We start from the raw sequence: 25951 nt of genomic DNA, 5'->3' as shown, positions 1-25951 counted from the left end.
CTGTCGTAATATCCTGTTTTTTACAGATGCCTATCGCACTAGGGCGCTTGAATGCGCGTCGTCTTCCTTCATAATATGCATTACGGTGGTGTTATCCACGTATATTTGCAATGGCCCATCGAAACGCCCCCGAATCGCTAACAATGCGAATTGAATCGCTCGCACTTCTCCTTATGATATCATGTGAGGTGCCGTTTCCCAGGAGCCTCCTGCTATTATAATCTCTCCTTTATCTCGAAATAACATCCCTCCCCATCCCTGCACGGAGGTATCTGTCACCAGTGTGGCCGTGGAGGGATGAACCTGTGGTGGAACCACTGCTACATTTTTCAACAACTCGCTCATCCACTGCTTCGCCAACTTTAATGCATTTTTTGGCAGCTAATCCCGATCGGAATGGTTCACCAATTTCCTATTTAGGCGAGATAAACGCCGACGCATCATTTTAAAGAAAATATAGTAAGAGAAAAATGGCTCCCCCCCCCAATACCAGCCGCGTATATCATGCAGAATACAACTCTCTCCATCTGTTTTATGGTCGTTGTCTCGAGTGGAGCCGATTCTCGAATCCGCCGTGTTGTCTTTGCATTCAACAAAACCGTCTGTTTGTCATGGTCAAATAAAACCCCGATAAATTCGTATCGTGTGACCATTTTTTGTTGCTCGGCAACCGTTGCCCCGCATTCTTTCATGTTTTTAGCAATGTGGTCCCCCCATTCTTTGACCGTTTTGTGTGGTTTACTGATACGGATGTTATCGATCTACGTGTGAACCCTCGATTCGTTGGCGGCCGCATATTGTGGTTTCACTACCTCTGAGTCTCCTGCCAAAACTCTCGTGATGTCTGTACAATTTCATGGCTTCATTTATTAACCCATTGGGAATCGATTCAATTCTACCAGTTCCCCACTTTTCTGTGCAACAGCGGAAACTCGCTCGAATGTCTTTTGTGGCTTGTTCATCCGGAAAAAAAGAAGCCTTTAAATCAAACAACCCTGCGGATTCATCATAAACTGCACTTAGATATAGGGATATGTGTCCCAACAGGACTCCAACCTCGTAATCATTTCTGGCATTTTTTACCTTGGACCAGGCAATAAATCGGCGTCTTTTTCCGCAATCCGCAAATGAGACTCCCTGTCTCTTTCTTTCGAATTTCGTTCCGTGGCAATCATCAAGTTCCATACATTGTCAAACCGTTGCTGTGCCTCATCCTACATTCGTCTTCGTACCAATTCCAAAGACAATGTACCCACATTTACTTCCTGAAGAAGTAATGTCTCTCTTCTTCATCTGACACTGCCCGCGTTCCTTGCGAACGTCGAATGATGATGTGCCCTCGATAATTTTTTCTTGTCAATAAAGCTAACACTGCTCGGCGTGAGGATTCCGGCATATTGCATGGCATATCTGCTTTTCTCCCTATCAGATGTTTTACATCAACGTGGTTAACCGCTCCGACTTGTTGATGGTGGTGTTCCATCGACACAGATAGCGTCTTACCGTACTTCGTGAAAGCTTCTGAGGGTCTGCGTGCTTTCCTAATTGTGTTAATAATCTTAAGTCGAGGGCTTGTGTTTTTACACCACTCATGCCAATTCTACGTGTGCTAATTTCCCTCTCTTTATTGAATGTGCAGTCATCCCGAGTGAGCGTAGTATTTCTTTCATTCCTTTTGTTGTAATAGATGTGAGCTTTTCATTACCCTCCATTTCCCTGATTACCCTTCGGATCCTTCTTGCATCTTCTCCGCTTATCACCACATACTTCGCGGTTCTGTGTGTGTCGCTTTTGAATATCTTCGGGAGTGCTCCTCAGTTTACCACTATGGCATCATCTTTTTTGTCTTGTGGATGGAGCACAAAATTCTCCTTTTGTAGCTGTGCTATTTCTCCCCATCTGCTGGCTGCGATTCAGGTCAGCTTTAAAGCCACTCGATCCCGCTCTAGTGTTAAAGTGTCACACGCGAGATCGAGCTCCCAACGCAACATGGGTCAAGCCTGTTTTATGGTATTTCCCCCTGTCATTCTGCATAGTCCGGCTACAAATACATTCGCGCTGGTGTATGCTCTGCGGCTAGTGATGATAGTAGTGTCCTTGTATACTGTATGGTGCTGCTCTTTGCCAGTTGCAAACTTACAATAAACAAGGGGATTGTCGTTTCGACAGCCGGTAGTCCGTGTTTGTCTGCGAAAGCATAGAATCCTTAGATTATGGGTCCTTTCTGTTCCCAAGTTGTGCGTGTTCACATCCTTTTTGCTACTTTGTTTGCTTCTGAAGCCAGTGCCATAATATACGTATCGTGTGCAGAAGCTAGAATAACCGTGACGTCGTTTACCAAGAACACCTTTGTTGCGTGTTGTTGATTTCCATTTGACATTTCCCAGATCCCTTGAAAGGCTCCTCTCATACGTTGAGCTGCTGTCGACTTTTCTGCGCGTAAGGGTCGTACTATTCCCGTCCGTGTCGGGTAACTCATTTGTCGACGAGGGGTGGTAATTGTTATCGTCCTCCACTGTATGACTCTTTCTCCGTTGTGTTAGTTTTTCCCTTGTGGTGGAGTATGGGTAGGGAAATATTAACGGCCCCCAAATTCATTGCTTCTGGGGCCGAATGTCTCTTTTTTGACGTGTGTTCAGTTTATGTTTGAACACCCCACAAGTATTGCTGTAATGCCCCAATTGTCCGCATGTGAAACATTGAGACCTTCTCGGAGGGACACCGATTTGTTGTTGTTGTTGTCGTCTCGCCTTCATAGTGGCCTGAATGTAAATATCACCCTTTTTGAGATGGAATTCGATAGTTTCCTTTATGTCTTTAAACCTCAGCCCCGGGTAGTCTTTTACCGTTTGTACTGTGCACAGCTTATCATACAATTGTTTTCCTAGTTGGAGGCGTTCCTTCGATATGCCGTCTTGGTGCAGGCGCAATACCTATGATGCGAAGTTTTTTTATGCCTCGGTATATACCTGTCCCGGCGATATTGTTGGCGTGGGAAACACTAACTGATATGCTGATAACAGTTATTCAGGAGTCCTTCCTTGGAGATATTTCATCATTCCATCAAAAGTTCGAATTTTTTCTTCAGTGCTTACTCCTCCAGGAAAGCCCAATGCATTTGCCCGTAATTCCTGGATCCCTCGAAATCAAACCCTATGTGAAAAAGGTTAAGTTACTTCTTACGATGAGAAACAGCCTTTCCATGCACATTCATCTATATGTTTGGCCTTCCCTGTTTCCGATTTGCTCTGTTGTTCCTGACACTCCCCTGTCTTATCTCTCTTACCTTCAGTTATGACCAATTTTTGCCGTATCGTAGAAATCGATTGTACGTAGACCTCCAATTTCCGCTGCTTGCTGTGCTTTTGTTTCTTGCATATATGTGAGCTGTTGTTGCATCCAACCCAGATGCTCATTTGATTCGTGCTGCACTCGAACATTCTCGTCGGAGAGTTGTGCACATGCACTTTCAAACCGATAATAAAGTGCTCATTCTCCGGCTTCTAACGCAGCTCATTCCGCACGCAGTGCTTCTCCCGCCACTTAAAAAAGCTTTTAAGAAATCTGAGTTTCTAGGCAACACAAAACTTACCATCAATTGCCTCAGCGATCCCAGATCCATTTTACGTTCTCTGTCAAAGTAAACACTATTAGGGTTTTCAACATCGGTTGTCAACATATCATCCGCATGGCATGCAGTTCTCGGGTTCAGTGCTGGCCGAAAGTCGAAAGAAAAAGGCGTCAGCCCCTTTTTACAAACAAATTCCATAAATGTCCTGATATTTGTTACCCACTCTACCTCAGAGAAGATTAATCATGTATGCATCAACATCTTTGATATCTTAAAACGTACTTTTTTCTAACACACCTACACCACCTTGCAGATAGCTGTATAATATTGGGGAAGAAAGTGTGTTTATATAGGGCAATCCGTACATAATTAACACTATGTAATCCTAAGTCGTAAAACGTTCATAACGCTGGTTTTCAAGGGGAAAAAATATAGATCCCTTTAATAAAGTAACACAACTAGACGGTTTGTGTACACAATCCTGTTTTTACTTGTCCAATGCAATTACAGGCTTAGCGAACAATCATAGAATTACAGGGATCCATTAGCGGCAGATGATATTCTTACAATACACTCTCAGGATTAATAAAGGGAAGTTATAATACCATTTTAACCCTAGAAAGTATTTATAATTTTACGGCGCTGCACCTTCACCAAACAAAGGGGGAAACGGAATTGAAGTATTAAACCCCCTCCCCATCCTCCACTACACGTGCATTCACAAATGTATAAAAATACTCAGCGAAGCACGTCGGTGGAACATTCGTTAAGGTTGCGTACGCTTCTGATTATTGTTATATTATTATTGTTATTTTTTTAGTTCCTTTTAGAACAAAAAGCCTCAGAGCATAAAACGGGAACGGTCGTACAACACTTGACTAACCGGGTTATCTTTTTGTACTTCTTCAAATTCCACGGACATCTCTTTGATTATTATGCCCTTCCACCAAAATCAATTATCAGAAACGAAAACCATTGACTCTACAAAAAAAAAAAATCATAAATATATATATATTTATATAGTTCCAACAATGTCATACAAAGGCGCCTCAAGTAACAAGAGGTAAAGCAGATTGGAGTCCGTAAGACTCACATGGTTTTTAAAAAACCAAAGAAAAATTAGTCAAAGCGTTCAGCACAAGGAGAATACATATATATATATATATATATTTAAAATGTCGACGAACCATAAACCTCAAACCAGCACAAAAAAAAAAAAAGAAACGAGGTCGTGTCCCCCATTGTGAAGATTCACAAAAAAAAAACAATCTCCCCTTTCCCTCACTCTTTCTTTGCAAATTAACCGCATTTCTCAACTTCTTCAATCATTAAATGCAGCGCAAATATTGTTTAGTGCACACATACACTTGGCAAACCAAGCCTCTCCTCGTCCCCCTCCCCCCCCCCCAAAAAAAAAAGAAAAAAAAAAGGAAAATTAAAAGAATAATTATCACCTACAGGAAGAGGAGCAGTTTCCCAAACCATCACATGAAGTTTCAAATAACGGAACGAGAAATTTTCAAACCACAAAAATAACAGCGACGGTCTTGCAACTGATGAAATAATCCACCACCACTACCACAAAAAAAAAACTCACTAAACACGTTGCTTTTGACTTCCAGTTACCCACTTTACCCCTCCACTCTTTTTCTTCAGCTTCCGGAAAACATTGTTTATTCTCATTCATTTTTTTTTTAAATGGGTAATGAGAAGGCATGAAGTTACATGACAACTGCATTACCTATGTCCAAATGCTACAACCGACGAGTCTCTTTTAGAATTCGCCACCGGTAAACTCCAGGAACTGAAAAGCATCTCCCCATCCAACACACGCCTTAACGTAACTCATGCGGCACAAAAATCCAATAAGTTCCCTCAGAAATGAACGTCCGCGCACCACATTTGCTCGTCATGTCCCAAAACAATTTTTTCTGGATCCTCCGCCGTTGCTGTTTATTCCTCTTTTTTTTTCTTTTCCTCCTCCTTCCTTCCTTCCTTCCTTCCTTCCTTCCTTTCTTTTTTTTTTAGTTTTAGCGAGCGTAGACACCACATAAGGATATTTCGTACCCTTCAGCAAAAAGTAAATCCGGGCTTCAGTGCATGACGAAATTGAAAACACACCTGTAATTACACAACTGGTAATGATGATCCACCCCCAGGCATCAGGTACGGGAACCACAAAGAAAAACAATGGCCAATCAACACTGAATATATGAAGGAATGAAGGAAAGAACGCAGCCAGTTAATGATGAGAAGGAATCAAGCATGAGCGAGAGAAGAGAAATCCGTGCATTTTTTTTTTAGTGCGACTCTACTCAAAAACTCTCATCGAACATCACCGCAACAGCACCCAGTTGACCGATAATATATGTAAATGTACATGCATTTGTAGGTGCAAATACAAGTGTTCAATCATAAATAATATTCACGTGCACGAGAAGATGCGGGTATGTTCCTGAAGATGTGGATATATTTTGTTGTTGTTGTTGAAGCGAGACAGGCACACAGAGACACCGGAGCAAATACTAACAGAGTAGATATCAAATCAACAAGGCAAAGGAAACGAATCCACACGCGAGCTGTAAGAGGGTGTAAACGAAGGCAACCTAGAGACAGCTTATACATATATATATATATATTAGAAGTATATTTATGTAGTTATTCATTGAATATTTTGTTTTACGTTGGTTTATATCATAAATAATTTAGTTTGATGTGTATGTGTTTCTTGTTTTGTATTTTTTGTATGTATGCAGGTTTACATGTCAGTAATCGCAACATTATTATTGTTATCATTATTATTATTATTTGTTTGCATGCTGGTAAGCAACACCACACAAGAAAACAAAGAAGGCCGAGATGGGAAGGAAAGCCAGTGAGGGGGAAAAAAAAAAGAACAGAAGATATTTGATCAGAGAGTGTGATTGCAACAGACGCACGAACACACTTACGTTTATTGCTTACAAATACCATAGTAATAATGACGATTAAAGAGAAAAAAAACAAATCATAGCCTGAACAAACTTATAATATATTCTCCTCTCTACTTCATTCACACCGTGTCGTATTTTCATGGTAAAATTCAATCATTATTGTTATTATTTTATTTTATTTTTTTGAAATCTTCACCCGCCAACACGCCTTGCCATCCTTACTGCCAATAGGGTTCGTCTGCGCGTCAGAAAAGACAAAACAAGAACACAACGTGAAAACAACAGCAGCACCACAGGATTAGATATATAGAGTACAGTAAACTCACGCAAAATAATCGGAAGGAAAAAGAAAAAGAAAACATCGCCGCACTTAACATACTTTACTGCTTCGTTGCGGCAGTCGCAGTGTACTCACGTCATCATACTTTTTTTGTGATGTCCTTCCCAAACGCAATACCTGCGCTCACCATTTTCTTTTCCTCAGTATCCGATTCTCCCCAGTTTCCGTCAAAGTGTTTTCCTAGTAAGCGTTATCTTTATTTAATACCATTCTTCATGCATTCAGCTTTTTTTGTTTTTTTTTGTTTCCTTCCTTTCTTTCTTTCGTATGTATTTTCCCTTTTTTAAAAAAATTTATCTCTTCACTAATCAACTCTTTTTACACGCCTAACACACATACCTTCAGCGTCATTCTTGTTCACTCGGTTTTTGTTGTTGTTGTTGTTGTTGTTCGTTCGTTTGTTTGTTTGTTTGTTTGTTTGCTTGCTTGCTTTTCCTCTTCATTTCCCTCCCCCATTTTCAAACACTTCCATGACCGCACAACAGCAGTACAACCAAATCATCAAATCCAATCATATTTACCGACGCCTCTTCTTTGTGATGAGAGACGTCAGGTCCTGTTCTTCCTTTGCACGTCCGAGGATTTCCTCCAATTGGCCGCGGAAAATTTCCGTATATTCGGCATCCAATCGCTGTTTCTCAATGAAGGGGTGTCGACGCACACTTTCAATTATGGCGACAAGTTGCTCCATCCCATCAGGTGTTTGTCCTTGACTGGTTACAAATAATACCATAAGGTAGGCATTCATGGCAGCCTTGGTAAAGAAAACGTAGTCCGTTTTCGCTGCCAACAATACGCGAGTAGCTGCGTACGCAATGTAAAGTTTCTTGTGAGGATCGTCGTTAAAAAAACTTTGCATCCGTTTGGCTAGAATGCCGAACACATGAGCCGAATTAAGTGGAGTGTATAAAAAGATAGCGTCATCCAGTCGCTTCTCACTACCTTCATCCACGCAGTCATCGATCAAATCACATATAGTTTGAATAACACTCGGACTTAACGACTTCTCCGCCTCTCCGCAGGAATTATACGTGGCACCTAGAAGTGATTGTAACCGAGCATCTAAAGTCATGTCGGGAGCAGGTCTCTCACGCGTAAAAGAAGCATGAGCTTGCGGGGGCGAGGTGGCAGTGACAGCCGCACCCATTGCAGGGATCATCACCACTGCTCCATTTTCCGACGCACCACTCAAACCAGGACCTGCGACAAGTGCACCGCTAACGCCATCAAGCGAGCCACGGCCCGGCGCACCTGCAGCGGTCTCAGGGATGACCTCAACTCCATCCACAAGAGGTGCTGGTCTTCCCCGGCGCATGCGGTCAGCCATGGTAAGTGTGTGATTTGTCTTACCGAAACTAATGCGCGCAGGAGCCCCTTTTAAAAGAGTGTTGTTCAATGCCACACGAGCGGCGCGGGCGTGATCTACTGTATCGAAATGTCCGAAGGCGATGCAGCTGGAGTGGATAAACTTGGAATTGATGAACCCTTCAAAAGGCTCAAACAAAGCTTCTATATCCTCCTCTGTCACATCTGTTGCAAACTGCCCAACGAATATTACATTTGTCGGGGTTTCACTAAGTGGGATGCCATCTGGTGAGAGTCCGGTCGTCTGGGAGACAGGATTGCGTTGCGCTCGACCGTAATTAAGCGCAACACGGGCGCCACAAATGAGCTGATCACGCATTAAGTCTAGAGCCTGCGTACAGCTTTCAATATTTTCGAAGTGAATAAATGCCATATTCTTACAGTCTAATCTCGAAATATTTAAAATTGTTCCAAAGACCTTGAAATTCTCATTCAGCTCCTCATTTGTAATAGTTGGGGGAAGGTCCCCAATCCACAACACATTAGTCGGCTCCATCGGTTCCTCATCGCGACGAGGGCGCCGGCGGCGCTCTTCATGTTCGTGACGTTCCTCCTCACGGGGACGTCGAGGTGGTCGCATTCCTTGATTTGACATGCCTCCATCCTGCTGCATGCCCCCTTCATCCTGCGAGTAGTCAAACATCTTGCCGTAGCTAAACCTTGCTCCACCCAATGAGCCCCTCGCACTAAGCGTCTCAACGGCGTTACGCGCCTCCTCCACATAGCGGAAATGCACAAAACAATAACTCTTGTCAGGCACCTTAGCAATGCGTACAACCCTTCCAAATTCCCGAAACTCTTGCCTCAGAAAGTCATCCGAATGCCTCTGGACGTCCAGGTTCCCCACCCACACGGTGTTGGTCGGTTCACGGGCCTCTTCATCACGGCGGTTGCCACGATTTTCGCCACCGTGCGCAGCAGGAGCTCCATAGTATCCCTGGTGGTATTGTTGTGAGGGATGATATGACGAATACCCGCGTGAATCGGGACCCGGAGGCACTCCGTAATTGTAGTCCTCTCGTGCATACGCGTCATATTGTCCGTGCACGGCGCCCGAATGCATCATATAACCCTGTCCATTTTCTTGATCCGATCCTCCACTTGGGGGTCGCGGCGGTGCGGGGGCATAACGACCGCCGGGTGGCATCGGAGGCGCTCCGGGAGGAGTTGGGTAATTTGGATATGATCCCTGTTGAGCATGTGGTGGCATTGGCGGTCCCGGTGGACGCGGCCCACCGGGAGGCATTTTGAATCCTGGCGGCATTGGCGGTCTGGGGGGCATTTTGAAACCGGGTGGCATCGGAGGTGCTTTAAAACCAGGCGGCATCGGGGGTGCTTTAAAGCCTGGAGGAGCAGGCGGTGCATATGACGGGGGAAATCCTCCAGATGGTTGTGGTGGTGGCGGTGGTGGTGCGCTCATTTACGCTACCTTCTGTAAAAGCCACTTACAAACTTGACTTCGCGAAAAGAGTCGGCACAAAGGCAACTGCAAGAGATTAAGCAATCATACCATGAAGCAAAAAGTGGGCGGGTAAACAGAAGGAGATCACCTTCGAAACTTACACACAAACGAACATGGACTGGGGTAAAAAAAAAAATTATAATAATAACTTAAAAAAAAAAGAGACCAAATGTAACCAAAGGGGGGGGGGAAAAAATGCCCAACACAAGTAAACGTACGCGGTAGAGGATGAACACGATGATGGCAAGACACTTCACCCATTTTGTAGGCTAGATCACCATATGATTTGAGGGAAACGCATCAGAGCCCCCATCAGAAGCAACACAGTTACATGCAGAATAATAGTGTTTTACGGCAGCTTCAAGTATGGATAGTACTACCATCTGTATCTTTTTCCGCAGTTGCAGTACCACTGTCTCCCTTCCTTGTTAGCACCATAACAGCATCATGAAGCACGGCATATTCAGCAATCATATTACCCTCACAAAGGTAAGGTAGTTTACACCACCGCTCCAACTGAAAACCAAACGGTACCAAAACGTTATCCATAAGGCATTGTAATGACTGCTCGAACGTCGCACCTTTGCAACACTCGCCACCGTCCATTGGCATCATCTGTGATGGTCGTCTCTTAATGCTTCCGTCTTCCACAAACGGGCACCATGGCAATACAACAGCCAAAAGAAGAATACCTTCAGGACCCAGCGAGTCGCGCATGGACGCCAGAAGGTCAAGGGGCCTGTCTGCGCGATCGAGAACATTGAGACAAGAAATTACGTCATAATACCGCCTCGAGCCGTCTTTATTTGTGAAGGGGTCCTGATATGGAAGCACCTCATAACCACGCCGCCAAAGACGCCAGCGCATTGGTATAGAAAATTCTGTAGCAGTCACTCGCTTAAAGAGAGGCTGCAATCGAGAAGTAACACCTCCATCACCAGCGCCAACATCAAGTAATGTTTCGAAAGGCGGCTCCATCGTGTCCCTGTAGCGCGTCCATTGCTGAGCAATTGTCCTTCCGAGCAGCAAGTTCGCAGCCTGTTCGGTAGACACAACAAACATGCCGCCTCTTCCCACAATTCCATTGGCGGTAGTGAGCGAAACAAAATGGCGAAGCAGGTTGGCTATTAAGATCCTTAATGCGCTAACATTCGCAGCTTCTTTTAACCAATCTGTCGTCTCCTTATCCTTTTCCAAGATAAAGTATTTGGTAACAATGTGCTGCGGCAAAACATCAATATTTGCTCTGTAGCTCATAGGAGGCTTTACCCGTCCCTCATTAGTGAATGTTGTCATGCTCTTCAGTTGTGACGGAATCATGATGTTTTTTTAATTTTTTTATTTTATTTTTCTTTTTTCCTTCCTTACAACTAAGGTCCAAACTTAATATTTGTTCTGTAAGTATGAGCCACTATCACTGCACCTAAGCGTAATAAGAGTTACAGGTGAAATGATGGAATGCATGATATAAAAGTTATGAGATGATTTTTTTTTTTTAGAAAAAAATAGGAAAAGAATTAAATTGAATTGAATGGAATTAAATTAAAAGTAAAGCAAAATATCAATACAAAGATAAAGATGAAGATGAAAAAGGACTACAACATCGCAAAGTGCAGTTAGGTGTGTAAAGTGAATTCACGCACTAAATAAAACACATGAGCCGTAGTAGCATACGAATATGCAGCACAGGACAGGAAACACACAAACAACAGTTGTGCTTCTTCAAGATGGAATATATAAGGAGATGAACAAAATTAACAAAAAAGAATTAACAAAAGAAGAGAGGGATAAAACGCACGGGAATCAACTGCAAAAAATGGTCCATAAAGCAAATATGAATAAACGATTACACACACATACATACATATATATATTTATTTATTTATATACTTATATACTTATAAAATAAATAACAATAGGTATATGCTGACTTTAATAAGTATAAATATATGAAGTTGACGGACACATTGGAAGAAAAGAAAAAAAAATATCTTTCCTTTCCATCATGTCAAACGTGTTTTTTTTATTTCAAAAAAAACATACACAAAGAAAAAACGAAGGGAAACAATGGTGAGAAAATAAAATACATTCAAAACCAGAAAGGAAATAATATTGCGAGTGTTTTTCCTTCCTTTTTTTTATATTTATTTATTATGGAATATATTCAACTGTCCCACCATTCTTGCACGAGCTTACGTGTGAGCTTAGCGACTGTCGCCCCTTCCCGTTACTGAATAAAAAAAAGAAAAAAAGAAAGATAATATTGTCCTTCCCGCATAAACGTTTCGGTTTCGCTGCTTTTGTCACTTCTCACCGCAGCCGCAAACAAACAAACACAAAAAACACAAAAAAAAACAAAAAACAAAAAACGAAAACAAGATAAAACGAAGTGTCTCGAAAATTCTCTTTTTTTTCCTTTTTTTAAAAAATTTCTACAAGAGCAACAACAAAAAAAAAAGAATTAAATGATGATCAACATAATTAGTTCCGTAACGTTGTTCCTGATAATGTCGGAACCGTATGTGGTACCAGTGAGAAATTATTACAAAAAAAAAAAGAAGAAAGAAAAAGAAAACACATATGCGTCATATTGCGAGGCACACGCAAGTTGATATGATACGAGACGGCGAAAGCACACAACCAAAAAAAAAAAAGAAGAAAGACAATTAAAAAAATTAAACCAAATCCCATAAACGTAAATGTTGTTATTCACCTTCGTTTGTTTCCATTCACCCTCCATTCCCACAACATCCGTATGGCTAAAAATAAATCCGTAACGGCAAGAACCAAAAAAAAAGGAGGTGGAAACAAAATAATAATAATAATAATAATTTTGTAACAACAACAAAAAAGAAAAAGAAAAACCCCCAACAGGTGTTACTGCAACCCTTTCCCACCACACTCACTCACTCACTCACACCAAAATAATATGCAAAAGCGTAAACATTATTCATATTAATGTACAGTATGAATTGCAACACAAACACTTCGTTTAATTTTCTTTTAATTTCGTTTTGACTCAACTAATAAGACACAAATATGAATAAATAGGTAAATAATTATATTTATATGTAATGTTACATCTTTTCTTTTTCTCTCCTTCCTTTTCCTTCCACCCCCCCCCTTTGAGGAAAGAACAGAAATGCAAACGGAATTGAGGGTAACACTTTAATTTAACCTAACTTAATTTCTTATATGTACACACCATCCATCTTGCTTTTTTTTTCTAAAACATAAATCTTTGTTCTTTTACTTGCGCTTATTTTATTTTTTTTTTGTGTAAACACCCTTTTGTCGTTGCTGTCTTATCAAATTAATTTCTTTCGCTTATCTGTTATTTATTTTTTTTTCTTCTTTGAGAGTGTGCGAACAGCGGGAAGTGGCTCCTTTTTGATTCAAATTCCTCGGTGTGTGATCCACTAGTTAAAAGAGCAGCAAAACAAAAAAAAGCGCAAATGGTATATTTATATATATATATATATTACTTTTATTATTTTTATTTTTAAAATATATATTAATATAAGTAATTCATTCATTTAATTTATATGGAGAGGACGAAAAATATAACAAAAACAATAAAAACAGAGCGACGTGCTAGAGTGCGTCATACAAACACACACAATGATTGGAACATGAAAACCCCATTCAAGGAGTGTGCTCTCGCATGCGCTTCTGAGGGAAATGGGAAGGGAAAAGGAAAAGGAAAAAAAATATATAAATATATAAATATATAAATATATTTTAATAAAGTCAAAAAGAAAAAAAGAAGAAAAAAAGAAGAAAAAAAGAAATTTGCGACGGGAGAGAGTGAAAAGACTGAAAGAAAGGCGGATGAATTGACGCATATGCGTATGCACGTGAGTGTGTGCGTGTTGTTTTTTTTTGCTATTATACGCAGATATGATAAAAGCTGAATAAAAAAAAAAAAGAGTTATCTCACAAAAAGGAACAAAATCAAGAGAAGCAGGTGAACCCACCAAAAAAAAAAAAGATGAAAATAACTTGAAAGAAAACAAAAAGTGATTATGACAAACAAAATCACAAGAAAAAAAAACTGCATCAATATCGCTTTGCTGATACGATGGGTAAATACAGGAGAGACGAAGTGCAGATGAGCACCCGGCACCATGTGCACCAAGATAAATAAAGAAAAAAGAAAAAGAAACTACTCCTCTACCTAAACGCATACTCTTTCATACATGCGCGTGCTTTCACATATCTTCATTATTTCTTCATTAAGTAATACGACCAAATGTGTGTAACATTAATCAACAGGACTCTTAACACATATTTATGCATATTTATATACACACAAGCACACACACACACACACACACAAACACACAAACACATGTGCAGATCCGCGCAAAGAAAGAAAGAAAGAGGAAGTTGTGGAAAGCACAAGAAACATTACAATCAATGCCTCCTCCACATAATTTCCTCGTCAAAAATCATAACTTATGTCACCACCATCTATTATTTTTTTTTAAATATCCTCCACAAGCTCTTTTACTTTACTTCCTTTATTATTTCTTTTACATCTTAAATCCATATATTCCCCGTGATCCCATACCTTAATAATTTGATTAGCTTCGATTCTCCGCCATGTCGTCATTACTTCCCTCCTCTTTTTCACCTCGTCCCACAGTACAACTCTCTTTCAGCAAGCAAAAGAGCCACCTGCTCACGAAGTTTTTCCGTCAAGTCCTGCTGCCGAGCCAGTTTTTCCTCCAACTCCCGTTTCCCCTCAAGTGCTTTGCGGGCGCGAGCTAATTCCCTTTCCAGGTGAGCCACTCGGTCTTTTGTTGCGCAGGAATCACGGTAGAAACAAATAAATTCATCAACAAGTAACTCCATCTCGCTTGAAGTGGAATGAGGGTCCAGTGAGGAAACTGTTCGGCCCTCTGCAACCGCTTCAGAACCATTTCCACCCTGTGGAGGGGATGCAGAAGAAGTTGCGGGGACATCGACATTGCCCACATCATGTCGTTCCTCATCCCTGCACAGGATATCTTTGAATCGCAAGCGTTGGGCATCAGAAACATTTGCAGAAGTGGGACTCGTCGCCTGGCAGTTGCTGATGCCACTGGAATTAGCAGTATAATCTATATTCTTTCCCATTGTAGGTTTGGCATTCCCAATTTCGCTTTTGTTTGAAACATTTTCAATCCCGCCGTCACCAAAAGAAGGTAATTGCAGCACTCCCGAGCATGAAACGCCTTTCATAGCATTGTGTTCGGCATCTACAACTTTCTTTATTCCACTGGGACAACCATCATCTACCTTATTTAAAGTTCCATCTGACCCACGAGTGGAAAGGTTGGCGGCCTCTGAAGAGGAATGACGGCAACCTTCACCACTACATGCCAGATTCAAATCTGCAGCAGTTTCAGCGCCATGACTCAAGTTGCCTGCCACTCCCGATTCAGCCGCGAGAGCTGGTGGAGAGCGACCCAGCAGCACTCGTGTTTCCTTCTTTGCAGTTGTTAAAATAATTGAATATGGTGCTTCAACACCACTGGCCCTATGCAAGGGCATATCGACAAAACGTTCCCCCTGACACGCTTTGCTTAATTCCTCCTCGTGAATCAGTTGATCGTCCATACTAAGCGGAACACACACGCCGGAGCGTGGAGTGAGTCCGCTCAATGGAGAGTCCACGTGGGTAGGATCAACTCGTCGCTCCTTTTTCGAGACCACAGAGCCTCGTTTGTGCTTATCAGATGAAAAACTCCGCTGACCGGTATTCGGCAAGCGACTCCCTGAGCCGCAGGCAAGCGAAGGTATTCCCTTCCTTCCAACAAGGGACACTGGACACGGTGCTGTGGTGAGCTTTTGTGCGGCGATGGCAAAAGTTAAGTCGCGTGAGAGTCGCTGAAGTGCCGTAACAGAATTGTATACACAAAGCAACACTGACGCGAATGCATTTCCCTGGCACAGAAGAGGCATCAGTAGTGCCACGGCATTGTGACGTAACACCGGTGGTTCCGGGCCATTATGAGGACCAGAACTTCTTGATAGCACCGATGACACGATCCAATCCTGAACAGCAGCATCTTCGGCTAAACAAAATATACGGAAGGTGGCCACATGCCCGTCGTCCGTGAAGAAAGTAAGCGAAAATAGCAGCGACGTACCAATCTCTGAGGGTAGTAAACCATTATTCACAGCAGAAGCAAGGCTTTCGAGGCCAATATCAAGTGCCTTGAGAGCATCATTTACGTTATTAACGGGCAGCGAACGCGCGTTTTTAATGCAGGCTCCGGTGGAAGTTACACCACAGCGTGATTCTTGAGAAGTGCTGTCTTCACCACCGTTATTGGGTTGTGTTTCCTTCCGGGCCATATTAAAGCTAATTTCCACGTCGATATTACTCAGGTCCAACAAATCCGCCACATTGGTTCTGTCAAAAGCGATAAATGATGCTTCAGCGTCAACAAAACAATGATCTTTTCCTCTATGAGTCCCCTCCCCAGAAATGTTGCTGCCAGTGAGGTTCGTTGAGCCACCTGTTGAATTTGACTCGGCCGTAGCCGCACGCTCCAGCAGAGTCTGCTTGCGATGTTGAGAACACTTATTAACGATCATGCAGATGCTTTTCGGCAACAAACCACACGCTGACGGTGTACCAACAACGCCCAGGTGTTTCATCTCTTGCGTAGCCCCGTAAACGAGCACCGTGGCATCAACACAGTCATCGATAACGGCAGAAACAGGTGGCTCCAATACGTCCTTTAGAAGTGGGTCAATAGATTGAACAAGCTGGTAGTGCATTTCTGCAGGCCGGTCACCACCACCCACAGTGCCACGGTTCTTCTCACAACTGCCATTACCGCCATTATCCCTAAATGGTTTAAGAACAAATCCAACGTCCGCCACACGGCTAACTAACGACTCGTCACTGTTGCACTCCCGCACGATGTTCAGGAAATTATCCGAATTCATGGCGCCCCCAACACCAGAGGAAAACTTATTTATAGCATCCGTACATGGGAGTAGCACTGATCTTGTGGAGTTTTCATTTCTCTCCCGATTCCCTTCAGTATCAACCGTCATTGATTGTTCTGCAGTAACTGCGGTATTCCTTGCTGTCTCACCCTTTACCATGGCCCACGACTCTCCTTCGAATGACTGAACCGCCACGTGAACATACCACTTCCGCGGGGAAACGACTGTTTCGTTCAGCATTTCCGCCATATCGTTGACACGAACGTAGCAGCCCAATCTCTCCCACACCCTGAATTTCTCTCTATGAATAGGAGTAACCAAAGATAAAGAAAGAAAAAGAGAACAAGCACTTATCCACAGCGAGTAAGCAACGATGCAGCACAAGTTATTTTATGTCATCTTTTTGTTTAGTACCCCTGCAGGACGACAAACAAATAATTCCCCCCCCCCTCTCTCTCTCCACACACACACACATTTGCCCATGACATTGTTTCCCACACACGTTGTCCCGACTTTTTCTTTACTGAGTGGTGAGCGTTTTGTTATTTATCCCTTTCTTACCCATTTCAAATATGTTTATACCTTTCTTTATTTGTTTAGTCCTCGTAAGAGAACTCGACTTTTGCCTATTTCCCCAAGTCCCCTTTTCCTTCACATAAGCATATGCTTTTCTCTCAAGTTTATTCGTTTCCTGTGTGAAATATTTGCAGCATCCCTTCCTTTAACTTTCACCTCTCTTCCGTTCTCTTCTGCTCCCTTTTTAAAAGTGTCGATCCCCCTTCACCCACAAACTTGCCGTTTTTTTTTTCCTTTCCTCTCATAAGAGCGCATAGAACCAAATAAACTTATTTACTTGATGCTACCAATATGAATTTTGCAAGCTGACGCACACATTCACCCGGCTCGTGTCTGCTAAATTGGGTACAAATGAAATAATAACAAAAACTTGCACAGAATATATGGTGGTGCTTGCAGACGCACAGCAGCAGTGAAAAATAGGGAAGTGTCGGATAATAGTAAAAGAAAAAAAAAGACATATTTTGTTATCGCGAAGAGAAAGAAGGGACAGATATTCAAATCAAATTGAGAAAGAAGTAAAGAAAAAAAAGGAAAATAAACATAGATACGCATCGTAAAAAAAAAAAACATACAAAAACCATTACGACAATGAAAAAATAGCTATAACAATAATGATAGTAATGATCAAGATAATGATACCAACAAAAGAGGAACAAACTAAACGAGGCAATGTGCGTTGCCACGCACACAGTAGGTAATGACAATAAATTCCCCAATACTAAATTTTAGGTGTTTTTTCTATTACATGACCTCGGCTCCACGAGCGTTTACGCGCAACTGGGCATATAATCAACTTACCAGACAGTAGAAAGTAGCGAAGTCACTTGGCAAAACTACAAACACCCTTATTTTGCTTCTTTTTTTTTTTTAAGTCACTCCACCTGCTCAACCCCCCCCCCCTCCTCCCACTTCGACAAAAGCAGAATAAAACAAAACCGATATGCTCAGGCTAAATTATGATGCACATTTCAGTAACTTCTCCCGCTCATCCCTAACAAAAGAATGCAGTGACTGAAATACCGGAATCTGCGCAACCTCCGCTGGGGCCTCAACATCCATTACGAGCCATTTATACAAATCATTATCAAAATGTCTTAACACCGCATCGTATTCTTCCAGTTGAGGAGCCGACAACGTTTCAATGTTTTGCCGCGCGAATGCCCCGAGAATAATGTCCATCTCCACCATTCCGCGATAAGTTGATTGATAGAGCAATCGTCGCCGCTTTGCTTCATTTGACTCACCGATGGGAACCGTGCGGATGTCGCGAAATGTCACGCCACTTTCCTCCGATGCCGCCATCTTCCCCACTTGTGAACCCTCGCGCAACATCTTCATCAGTTCCTCATGATTTTTTGCCCGCGGGGCCATGCGCGTAAACAAACGTCTTAACATACCTGAACCAAACAGCTAAACACAATAAGATGTGATATTAGAAATATAAATATTGTTTTAAAGGGATGAAAAAAAAAAAAACAACGTTCAAAAGTTCTATATTTGAATGGACTTGAATACTAACTATTACATTATAAGGGGAGATAGAGCAACAGGAAATAAAAAATGGAAATAAATCAAACAAATATAGCTTCAAGGAAAGGTAAAATCGCAGTAAGTAGTGACAAACGTTTTTTTTTTAAACACAACTAAAAAACTGTTGAACTCATAACCATTTGAGTGTACACAATTCCTCTGCAGAAACGTTACCACAGCCCTTTGCGAGCCGTTTGACGCATTTTTTTCACTGCACTTTTTTTTCTCCGCTCATTTTTTCTTTCAGAAACGATATGTGAGGGCTTCTTTATTGGGTTAGCTTCCACAGGAGGAACCCATGACGCCACGTGAATCATCTGCTGAAGCCGCCTAATGCATTCCTCTTTGTTCTGGTACATACTTCGGTGTTCATGGCTTGAAATGATCAGCTGTGTCTCATCCGATGTCAGTGCTTTACCGCATTCATTTGCTTTAATGTTTCCAATCAATTCTTCATCAAAGTACTCGCTGAGAGAAGCCATGTTAACACGCATTTCTACCTTATTGCTGCTGCTGTTCGACCCTTGCCCACCTGGCCCACCACCTCGCGCAGTAAGCAAAGTAAAGCATGATTCATCGACATGTATATCTTTGGCTCTTGCAAATCGGTAATATCCCTCCTGTTTGAAAGAACTAATTCGTGAGTGGCGCAACTGTACCTTGAGAGAATTATCACATATTGTTGGCCTCGAAGGGACCTGCAACATGCCGCGCCAAAGCAGAGGGCGGTAATTCACGCATGGAAACGCAACCCTGCATCGATGCATCACTAATAAATGTAATGGAGCGCACGGTGCGGAGTTTACAACCACTTTGGAAAGAAAGTATGAGGAACCTGAAGGAGTTAACCAACTCATTTCGCTGCCACAATCACCATCAAATTTTCCACTGCGGGAAATTACCTCGTCTCTGGTCTCTTCCTTCACAGCACTCTCTCTGCTGCTGTTTATTGTTTTTCCCCCTTTTTTCTTCGCACCGACAAGAACAGTTTCGCGTCACGCTTCGCCCTTCCGGCCAGCAGACGTACTTGGGAAACAGTTAAGCGAGCAAAGTAAACCATTTAATTCAAAAAGGAAAAAAAAGACAAAAGTTTGTTGCAGGCAATCGGTGAAGGTGAGATTCGCATTAACAAAACAAATGGTGTAAGTTAAAAGCAATCAAAAAAGGAGTAAAGTGACGCACATGAAAAATAATACCGATAATAAACCGGTAGAGAAGTACCAACGTTAAATCGGGTAACGCTTAACGAGCAGTGCACTAAAATAACTCAAGACTAAACTTGGAGGAAAGTGTGAGCCAAAAGAAGTATTTACCGCTTGCGCATTCGATGGCCGAACTGCTTCCCTTTTTTTTTTCATTTCAAACGTACACATATTTCCCCTATATGAACGATTTGAAGGGATGTAAATGAATTCATTGCGACTGCAGTTACCGCCACTTCATGTCATGATATTCCACAACCACGTCTTCCTCGCATGCTGCTGGTCGTAAGGGAGGGGGTCAAAAATATATATAATAATAATCTACTGTGCAACATTAAGAGCATTTCCACACTACAATGAATCGAACGAAATATACATAAACACTATAAGATACGAGGCAAAGAAATATAAAAAAAACAGAAAAGAAAAGAAAAGGTAAAGAAATAAGTGCGTACATGAAATTAATGCGAACACTCGTGGAGGTACAAAGCAAAGAATAGGTGTCAACCCGATAAGTAACGAATTCTTGGGAGGAGCAAAGAGTGGGAGGAAATAATAACGAGATTACTTGAAAACCCCCTTTTTGTTTGAAACCCACTGAACTAGAACTGCATCGCCGTGCGCACGGGGCTTACCTGGGAAAAAAAGCGTGTTGTTACTAACTAAATGAAGGAAAAATACAGGGATGAGAAAGTAACGATAATCGTTTTGTTATTTTTTTTTGTAAACTAAAACAATTTTCTGACAGGTTTGAGCACTTCACCACCACGTCTGATGATTTGTGATACATCGATACACGGCAAACGTCTTTTCCATAGTTCCTACCTTCTTTCTTTTTCTCCACCTTTTTCTTTTTTCAAAAAGTCCACTCTCCCTATCCTCCAATGGTTGTTCCGAGACTTATATACCCAATAAACACCCAAAGATATTACAAAGATGAAAACACGGCATAGTTCCCCTTTCCCCTCCTCCCTCATACACGCCTTCTCTTTTTTTTTCCAGACAGGCACCACCGCAACTGCAACATCATCTACATTCACTTAGCAACTCCGTTGGCGCTAAGTCCCGAGCGATATCGAGAAATATGATGCGCAATATATATATATATATATATATGTATAATACGATGGTCATTGGAGGATGATGTGGCGGCGCGTTTGTGTCGTTGTTGGCGTAGTGAAGGTACCTCATAATAGGGGAAAAGGGGGCAATACAACCGGCTTCCCGTTACTAAATTCAAATATGTGCTAAATGGCAGCCAGCGAAACGAGGCCACATGAATGAGAAAAGTTTGTAAAGAACACTTAAAGAAAACGCATTCACATCAACCCAAGTGTATTTGTTTCGAATTCACCCTTGGATCTCCCAGCTATGGAGGCATAGAGGGAAGAAAAAAAGATAAAATATCCCCGTACAATTCCCTTGTGATCTCTTCATTTCTCATGGACTCGAGCGAATAATATGTTCAATAGTTTTTTTTTCAAAATTATTTCTTCTTGCTTTCGCTCGGTTCTTCGCTTTTGTTTGCTATTCACTTTCCTCCCCCCTCCCCACCCCACACACACACACACACACAGACACCGCAGCCCCCCGTTCGACTATGGAAAGGAAAACTGACACTTTTAATTCCTTTCTTCCTATTACGACAACTGTGGGAACGCTCGCTTTACATTCGGGCAGTCCCATACCCAGTGCCGCATAGCCGTAAGGTCGTTTTGGAGCTCTTCAATTGCCTTCTTTGCAAACTCTTGAGGTATTTCTTTCTTAAAGGTCTCTACCACTTCCAAGCAACCCGCAAGATACCGCTCACGCTCCAAAGCATTCCATACATCACGTTGCATGACGAATCTTGCCTTCACAATGGCTGAGTGGCAATGCTCCGTAGCAAAAGCCCAAAGGAGCACAGATTTGAGGTAGTTCAACTTTTTCTCAATGTGTTTCCGTCCAGCTTCATTGTCTGAATAATTTCCAAACAAAAACCCGGAAATGAAAGAAGGTTTCTTGTAGATAGAATTGTACAGCATCTCATGCGCGTCCACACGGTCCCTCCAGAAAGAGTCAAAGTCGTACGTCCAACTTAAGTTCAAGAGGCGGTTGGTATCATCTTCGATGCCACTCAGGAGGTACAGTTCCACTGAGGAGAATTTAATACCTGTTGGTGCCTTCGCCTCTGGCACGTGCCAAAACTCAAAACTACGATAGCGCGACTGATTGGTGAGACGTTTCAGCCATGGCTCTTTCGTTGCCCACGGCTCCAGTGGAATCGAGGCCCATGTAGTGTAAATGCCACGGGCCGACTCCGTGAGGACCGGTGCTGCAGCCGCCTTAACTAAACAAGCAGCACCAAGAATTTGCCGCCGCATGCTGAAACGAATGAGTTGTCGTGTTTTTTTTGACCTTCCCCTACTGATTTCTTTTCTTTTTCTTTGGCTTTTCTCGGCTTCTACAATATATACGTATTTGCTGCTGTTAGTTGATCTTTTTTTTTTGATCGAAATATATGTATTTCTCGTCATATATTTTATGATGTGGTGTATTTTTTGTAGACAAAGGATGCGCTCAGTATTTCACATTTGTGGTGTGAAGGTGAATGGAAACATTTAAACGGTAAAATAGAAGGGTTAATATCGTCACCAGTTGAAGAAGGGAGGGGTAAATGGCGTAATGCGTCAATCATTCCCACAGACAAACAAAGAAAAATAATAATAGAAGAAAAGTAACCTAAATACCCAGCGCACCAGGTTATAACAAAGTTGTCCAGTAGCCGAGGACCACAGCAGTCCCTTCAGTTACTGACTCGGTTAGTATGGTCTGTGATATGAGTACAACTTTCCCATGTTGTGTGGTAAGCGCCGCTCCCGCTCCATACAGGCAATGGCTTCCTCTCGTAGCAACGAAGAACCATCCGGTGCCTGTACCACTGGGAAATGTTTCGGCAACTTCCGCTGGTGGCTGGCATCACCAACCGCAGGTTCTGCAAGTTGCACATCTTTCACGTCCTCCACCTTTGCAGTTGGACCTAAAGTCGGTTCAGGTGGCGTCCGCACACCATTCGGTACAGTCCAGCCATGGAACGGGCGAAAGGGCATATAATCCGACGGTGGCGGCTGCGGATCACGGGACAAACTTGTGTACACACGCGCATGCCGCAACATGCCTGGTCCATACTGTCGCCGCACTTTTTCTGCAAAGCGCTCCGCCGCTGCAGCAGCCACACGCCGAATAGACTCCTCACGTCCAGCGGGGGAGCCATCGTCCCCCTCCTTTGCCTTTTCTTCCATCTGCTTTTGCATACGTCGTTGCCTCAGTCGCTCCCGAAAGAGTACTTGATCGAGCGACATACCGTGAAATGCTTCACGGAAGTTGCGATCTGCGTCGCCCCGCACGAACGGTTTCCGGTTTCGTGGCCGAGTAACTCCCCTATTAAATGAACCCTTAGAATCGCAACCCACTCCTTCTCCCTCCTGTTGCTTCTTTGCAGGAGGTACTGTACGCTCGAGTCCAAGTGCCTTGTCGTGCTCCTTGCGTTTCTGTGGGTCGATTAACACGTCGTAAGCCTCAGAAACTGCGCGAAAATCCACCTCAGCTTGAGCCTTCCGGTTATCATCCACCACGTCGGGGTGACATTCAAGGGCACGTTGGCGGTACGCCGCCTTCACTTCTTCGGATGTTGCTTTATGGTCAAGTCCCAAGCGCTTGTATAAATTTCTCACCGGTGCAGCTGAACAACTTGCAAAGCAAACGGATAACAGCAATGTGCCATTGAAAGACGGCAAGAGCGCCGGCGACAGGACTGAAGAAACGGTGCGGTGCACAGCGGTGGAAGTCACGCGTCGCATATATGACGGGTGTGTTTCAAGGTGATCCAGAAGGCGTGATGGCTCACCTACCCCTCTTGAAGGTTGCAAAAAGTTAACAAGAAAAGAGTGGAAAGACGATATATGGAAACGAAATACATACATTCGTATGTTACTAACAGTAAAACTCAATGAAGGGGTACCCAGTTATCCATCTCATCAAACTACTTTGTGACTCACCCACGCCTATGAAAGTGAAGAGTACCAAATGGCACAACCACTGCTGAACTGCACCCCTCTCCATCATCGAAAAAAATACAGCTCACAACAGAGCAGAAAACACCACTCGTGCTAGCACGCTGCTCGCATCCGAGAGTCAACAGCTCGCCACTGATAATCCACCGACCAGCGCTTCAAACCTGCCAATGCCCCAACAAGATCATTGCTCTCCACACACTTGTAATCCATCTCTAACAACTTTTCGGAGAATTGTTCAGTCATCAGTGAACGCGACACCCTTTGCTGTGCACCATCACTTGTATCAGTCGATGGTAACTCGCCGTAGCAGCGCGCCCGTGAAGCGTCAACAAATATGCAAACTGTCTGGACACGCTTATCGTGGGGCAACACATCCGCACAGTGTCCCCGTGGGTCCCAATTGAGGTACTGCCAGCGCATTAACGCATCCACTGAGGTCGCAGGGTGCTTCCAAACACCAACTTCATCAGGATCAAGGTCCTCTCGCAACAGTTTACGTTTGGGTTCCCCACCGTTTTGTTGTCCAACACACTCATGAAGGTCCTCGCCATTGTGTATAATCTCACCTAAGCGAAGGCACATGCAGAGAGCACCCGGATTATCATGCCGCAAGTCCAAAAGGAGTTGTTGGGCACCACGCTGAGTGAGGTGATACGCGCTCTTAGTGGTGACAGTAGTGGCAGCGGTGTCGGAGTTCTTGGTAGGTGTTGTAGAGTCCATATGGTATTCCGATAGTTTAAACACTGAGGGCGCCACTTCGGTTTTGGCCGCGCCGATACCGGACCGAAGTTGCGGTGGTGTGGAAGAGGGTAATGCCGTCGCCTTTAACGCTGGGGCTGACAAGGAAAGGGGGATACAAGGGTTGGATAACGCAGAACCAAAGAATCTGCTGCACCTCCCCTTAGCGTCCCTACGCAGCAAATTACTCCCTTGCACCTTCAACTTGGTCCCTCTAACATGATCCTCAAACAGGGAAACAGCGGCAGCGCGAAGCGCATCACTTGCAGAACATGAGCAGGTAGCCGACGCGGACATCGTAGTAAAGTGAGTTGTGACGCCTCTACTTTGACCTAAGAACTTCATTTCACCCTGCAATGCCTCTCCCACATGCCGCAGCAGGCCTTCCCATGAAGGTGGCAGAGAATTGGTTTGCAAAGCTGTGCGCCGTACACGGGGCATTAGCAATACCAGTTGCACCTTCAAGCAGGCATTACGCATTACACTCTCCAAATCAGGATGTTCATCCATGTACAACCTATATGGGTTTGTAATGTTGGGATGCCCGTGCAGCGCGATATCGTACTCCTCCTTCGACAGAGTAGAAAGCGCATGTTGCCGCGGGATACGGAGGCCAAATAACCCGCCTCCCGCCTTCAAACCAAGCCCACCGTGCATATGATTCCACGCATGGCGCCGGCCATCCCTAAGACCATACATGCTGCTCAACCGCTTGTAGCGACCGCGGGAGCCATGCGTGTGTCGGGTGTGAACGGAACCACCGAGTTTTGTACGACCGCGCAAAAAGTCTCGGTGGCTCCACCGTCCCATCAGGCAGCCGTCTAGACGAAACATTCAAGAAGAGAGGGACGGAATATTATCCGCCGCTAAATCAGCTTTGTAAACAACGCGCAATAAATGGCGTATCACGTAGCGAAAATTAGCAGGGAATGAACAAAAGATAAGCGCAATCCGTAATTCGGTAAATATGTGCATACATACTCCCGCTGATTCAGTTGTTGGAACAGGCCCAACGTAACGGACAACATGGAAGCAAACACACAGTGCGGTGCACAACCCACCAAGCGGAAGCCACAGCCACCAGTTTGCTGAAGGCGCACTGAACCATCTCGGTTTCCTTTATCAGCGACAAGCGTCGGCCAGTGGTTTAAGCTTAAAAATTTTTTTTGTGGATTGAAAACATGCCGATCCACTTGCAGCAAAGCAGGGAAAATTGCGTTATATACGT

General features: G+C 43.3%; 9 protein-coding genes across 9 annotated transcripts, besides 28 other annotated features; all 9 read right to left on the bottom strand.

The window, feature by feature from the left end:
- Positions 1 to 3990: part of a mobile genetic element that runs on past the window's edge.
- Positions 1 to 25951: part of a sequence feature (sequence corresponds to BAC RPCI93-4M18) that runs on past both edges of the window.
- Positions 3872 to 3990: a mobile genetic element.
- Positions 4557 to 4593: a sequence feature (AT_rich).
- Positions 4718 to 4741: a microsatellite.
- Positions 4980 to 5006: a microsatellite.
- Positions 5541 to 5589: a microsatellite.
- Positions 6351 to 6380: a microsatellite.
- Positions 6667 to 6689: a sequence feature (AT_rich).
- Positions 7071 to 7129: a sequence feature (A-rich).
- Positions 7209 to 7235: a microsatellite.
- Positions 7231 to 7276: a microsatellite.
- Positions 7362 to 9536, bottom strand: Tb927.6.2550 (RNA-binding protein, putative; the record flags this gene model as incomplete). Its single annotated transcript, XM_840283.1, has 1 exon — positions 7362 to 9536. One exon carries the CDS (start codon positions 9534 to 9536, stop codon positions 7362 to 7364), a length of 2175 nt encoding a protein of 724 aa, XP_845376.1.
- Positions 9597 to 9622: a microsatellite.
- Positions 9796 to 9832: a sequence feature (AT_rich).
- Positions 10032 to 10991, bottom strand: Tb927.6.2540 (DREV methyltransferase, putative; the record flags this gene model as incomplete). The annotated part of the gene is made up of 1 exon (XM_840282.1): positions 10032 to 10991. The coding sequence occupies one exon, from the start codon at positions 10989 to 10991 to the stop codon at positions 10032 to 10034; it is 960 nt and encodes a 319-aa protein (XP_845375.1).
- Positions 10996 to 11022: a sequence feature (AT_rich).
- Positions 11186 to 11218: a microsatellite.
- Positions 11519 to 11574: a microsatellite.
- Positions 11804 to 11826: a sequence feature (AT_rich).
- Positions 11999 to 12049: a microsatellite.
- Positions 12483 to 12503: a microsatellite.
- Positions 13131 to 13218: a sequence feature (AT_rich).
- Positions 13208 to 13858, bottom strand: Tb927.6.2530 (hypothetical protein; the record flags this gene model as incomplete). The annotated part of the gene is made up of 1 exon (XM_840281.1): positions 13208 to 13858. One exon carries the CDS (start codon positions 13856 to 13858, stop codon positions 13208 to 13210), a length of 651 nt encoding a protein of 216 aa, XP_845374.1.
- Positions 13375 to 13420: a sequence feature (AT_rich).
- Positions 13424 to 13462: a sequence feature (T-rich).
- Positions 13979 to 14023: a microsatellite.
- Tb927.6.2520 (hypothetical protein, conserved) lies at positions 14304 to 16868 on the bottom strand (the record flags this gene model as incomplete). Its single annotated transcript, XM_840280.1, has 1 exon — positions 14304 to 16868. One exon carries the CDS (start codon positions 16866 to 16868, stop codon positions 14304 to 14306), a length of 2565 nt encoding a protein of 854 aa, XP_845373.1.
- Positions 18153 to 18593, bottom strand: Tb927.6.2510 (hypothetical protein, conserved; the record flags this gene model as incomplete). The annotated part of the gene is made up of 1 exon (XM_840279.1): positions 18153 to 18593. One exon carries the CDS (start codon positions 18591 to 18593, stop codon positions 18153 to 18155), a length of 441 nt encoding a protein of 146 aa, XP_845372.1.
- On the bottom strand, positions 18899 to 19585 carry Tb927.6.2500 (hypothetical protein, conserved; the record flags this gene model as incomplete). Its single annotated transcript, XM_840278.1, has 1 exon — positions 18899 to 19585. One exon carries the CDS (start codon positions 19583 to 19585, stop codon positions 18899 to 18901), a length of 687 nt encoding a protein of 228 aa, XP_845371.1.
- Positions 20231 to 20251: a sequence feature (AT_rich).
- Positions 20330 to 20374: a microsatellite.
- Positions 21025 to 21051: a microsatellite.
- Positions 21487 to 21511: a microsatellite.
- Tb927.6.2490 (hypothetical protein, conserved) lies at positions 21571 to 22293 on the bottom strand (the record flags this gene model as incomplete). The annotated part of the gene is made up of 1 exon (XM_840277.1): positions 21571 to 22293. The coding sequence occupies one exon, from the start codon at positions 22291 to 22293 to the stop codon at positions 21571 to 21573; it is 723 nt and encodes a 240-aa protein (XP_845370.1).
- Tb927.6.2480 (chaperone protein DNAJ, putative) lies at positions 22732 to 23892 on the bottom strand (the record flags this gene model as incomplete). Its single annotated transcript, XM_840276.1, has 1 exon — positions 22732 to 23892. The coding sequence occupies one exon, from the start codon at positions 23890 to 23892 to the stop codon at positions 22732 to 22734; it is 1161 nt and encodes a 386-aa protein (XP_845369.1).
- On the bottom strand, positions 24079 to 25557 carry Tb927.6.2470 (hypothetical protein, conserved; the record flags this gene model as incomplete). Its single annotated transcript, XM_840275.1, has 1 exon — positions 24079 to 25557. The coding sequence occupies one exon, from the start codon at positions 25555 to 25557 to the stop codon at positions 24079 to 24081; it is 1479 nt and encodes a 492-aa protein (XP_845368.1).

This window comes from Trypanosoma brucei, chromosome 6, assembly GCF_000002445.2.
Source record: "Trypanosoma brucei brucei TREU927 chromosome 6, complete sequence".
NCBI lineage: Eukaryota > Euglenozoa > Kinetoplastea > Trypanosomatida > Trypanosomatidae > Trypanosoma > Trypanosoma brucei.
Note: the sequence above shows the minus strand (reverse complement) of the source record. Positions and strands in the feature narration are given on the sequence as shown.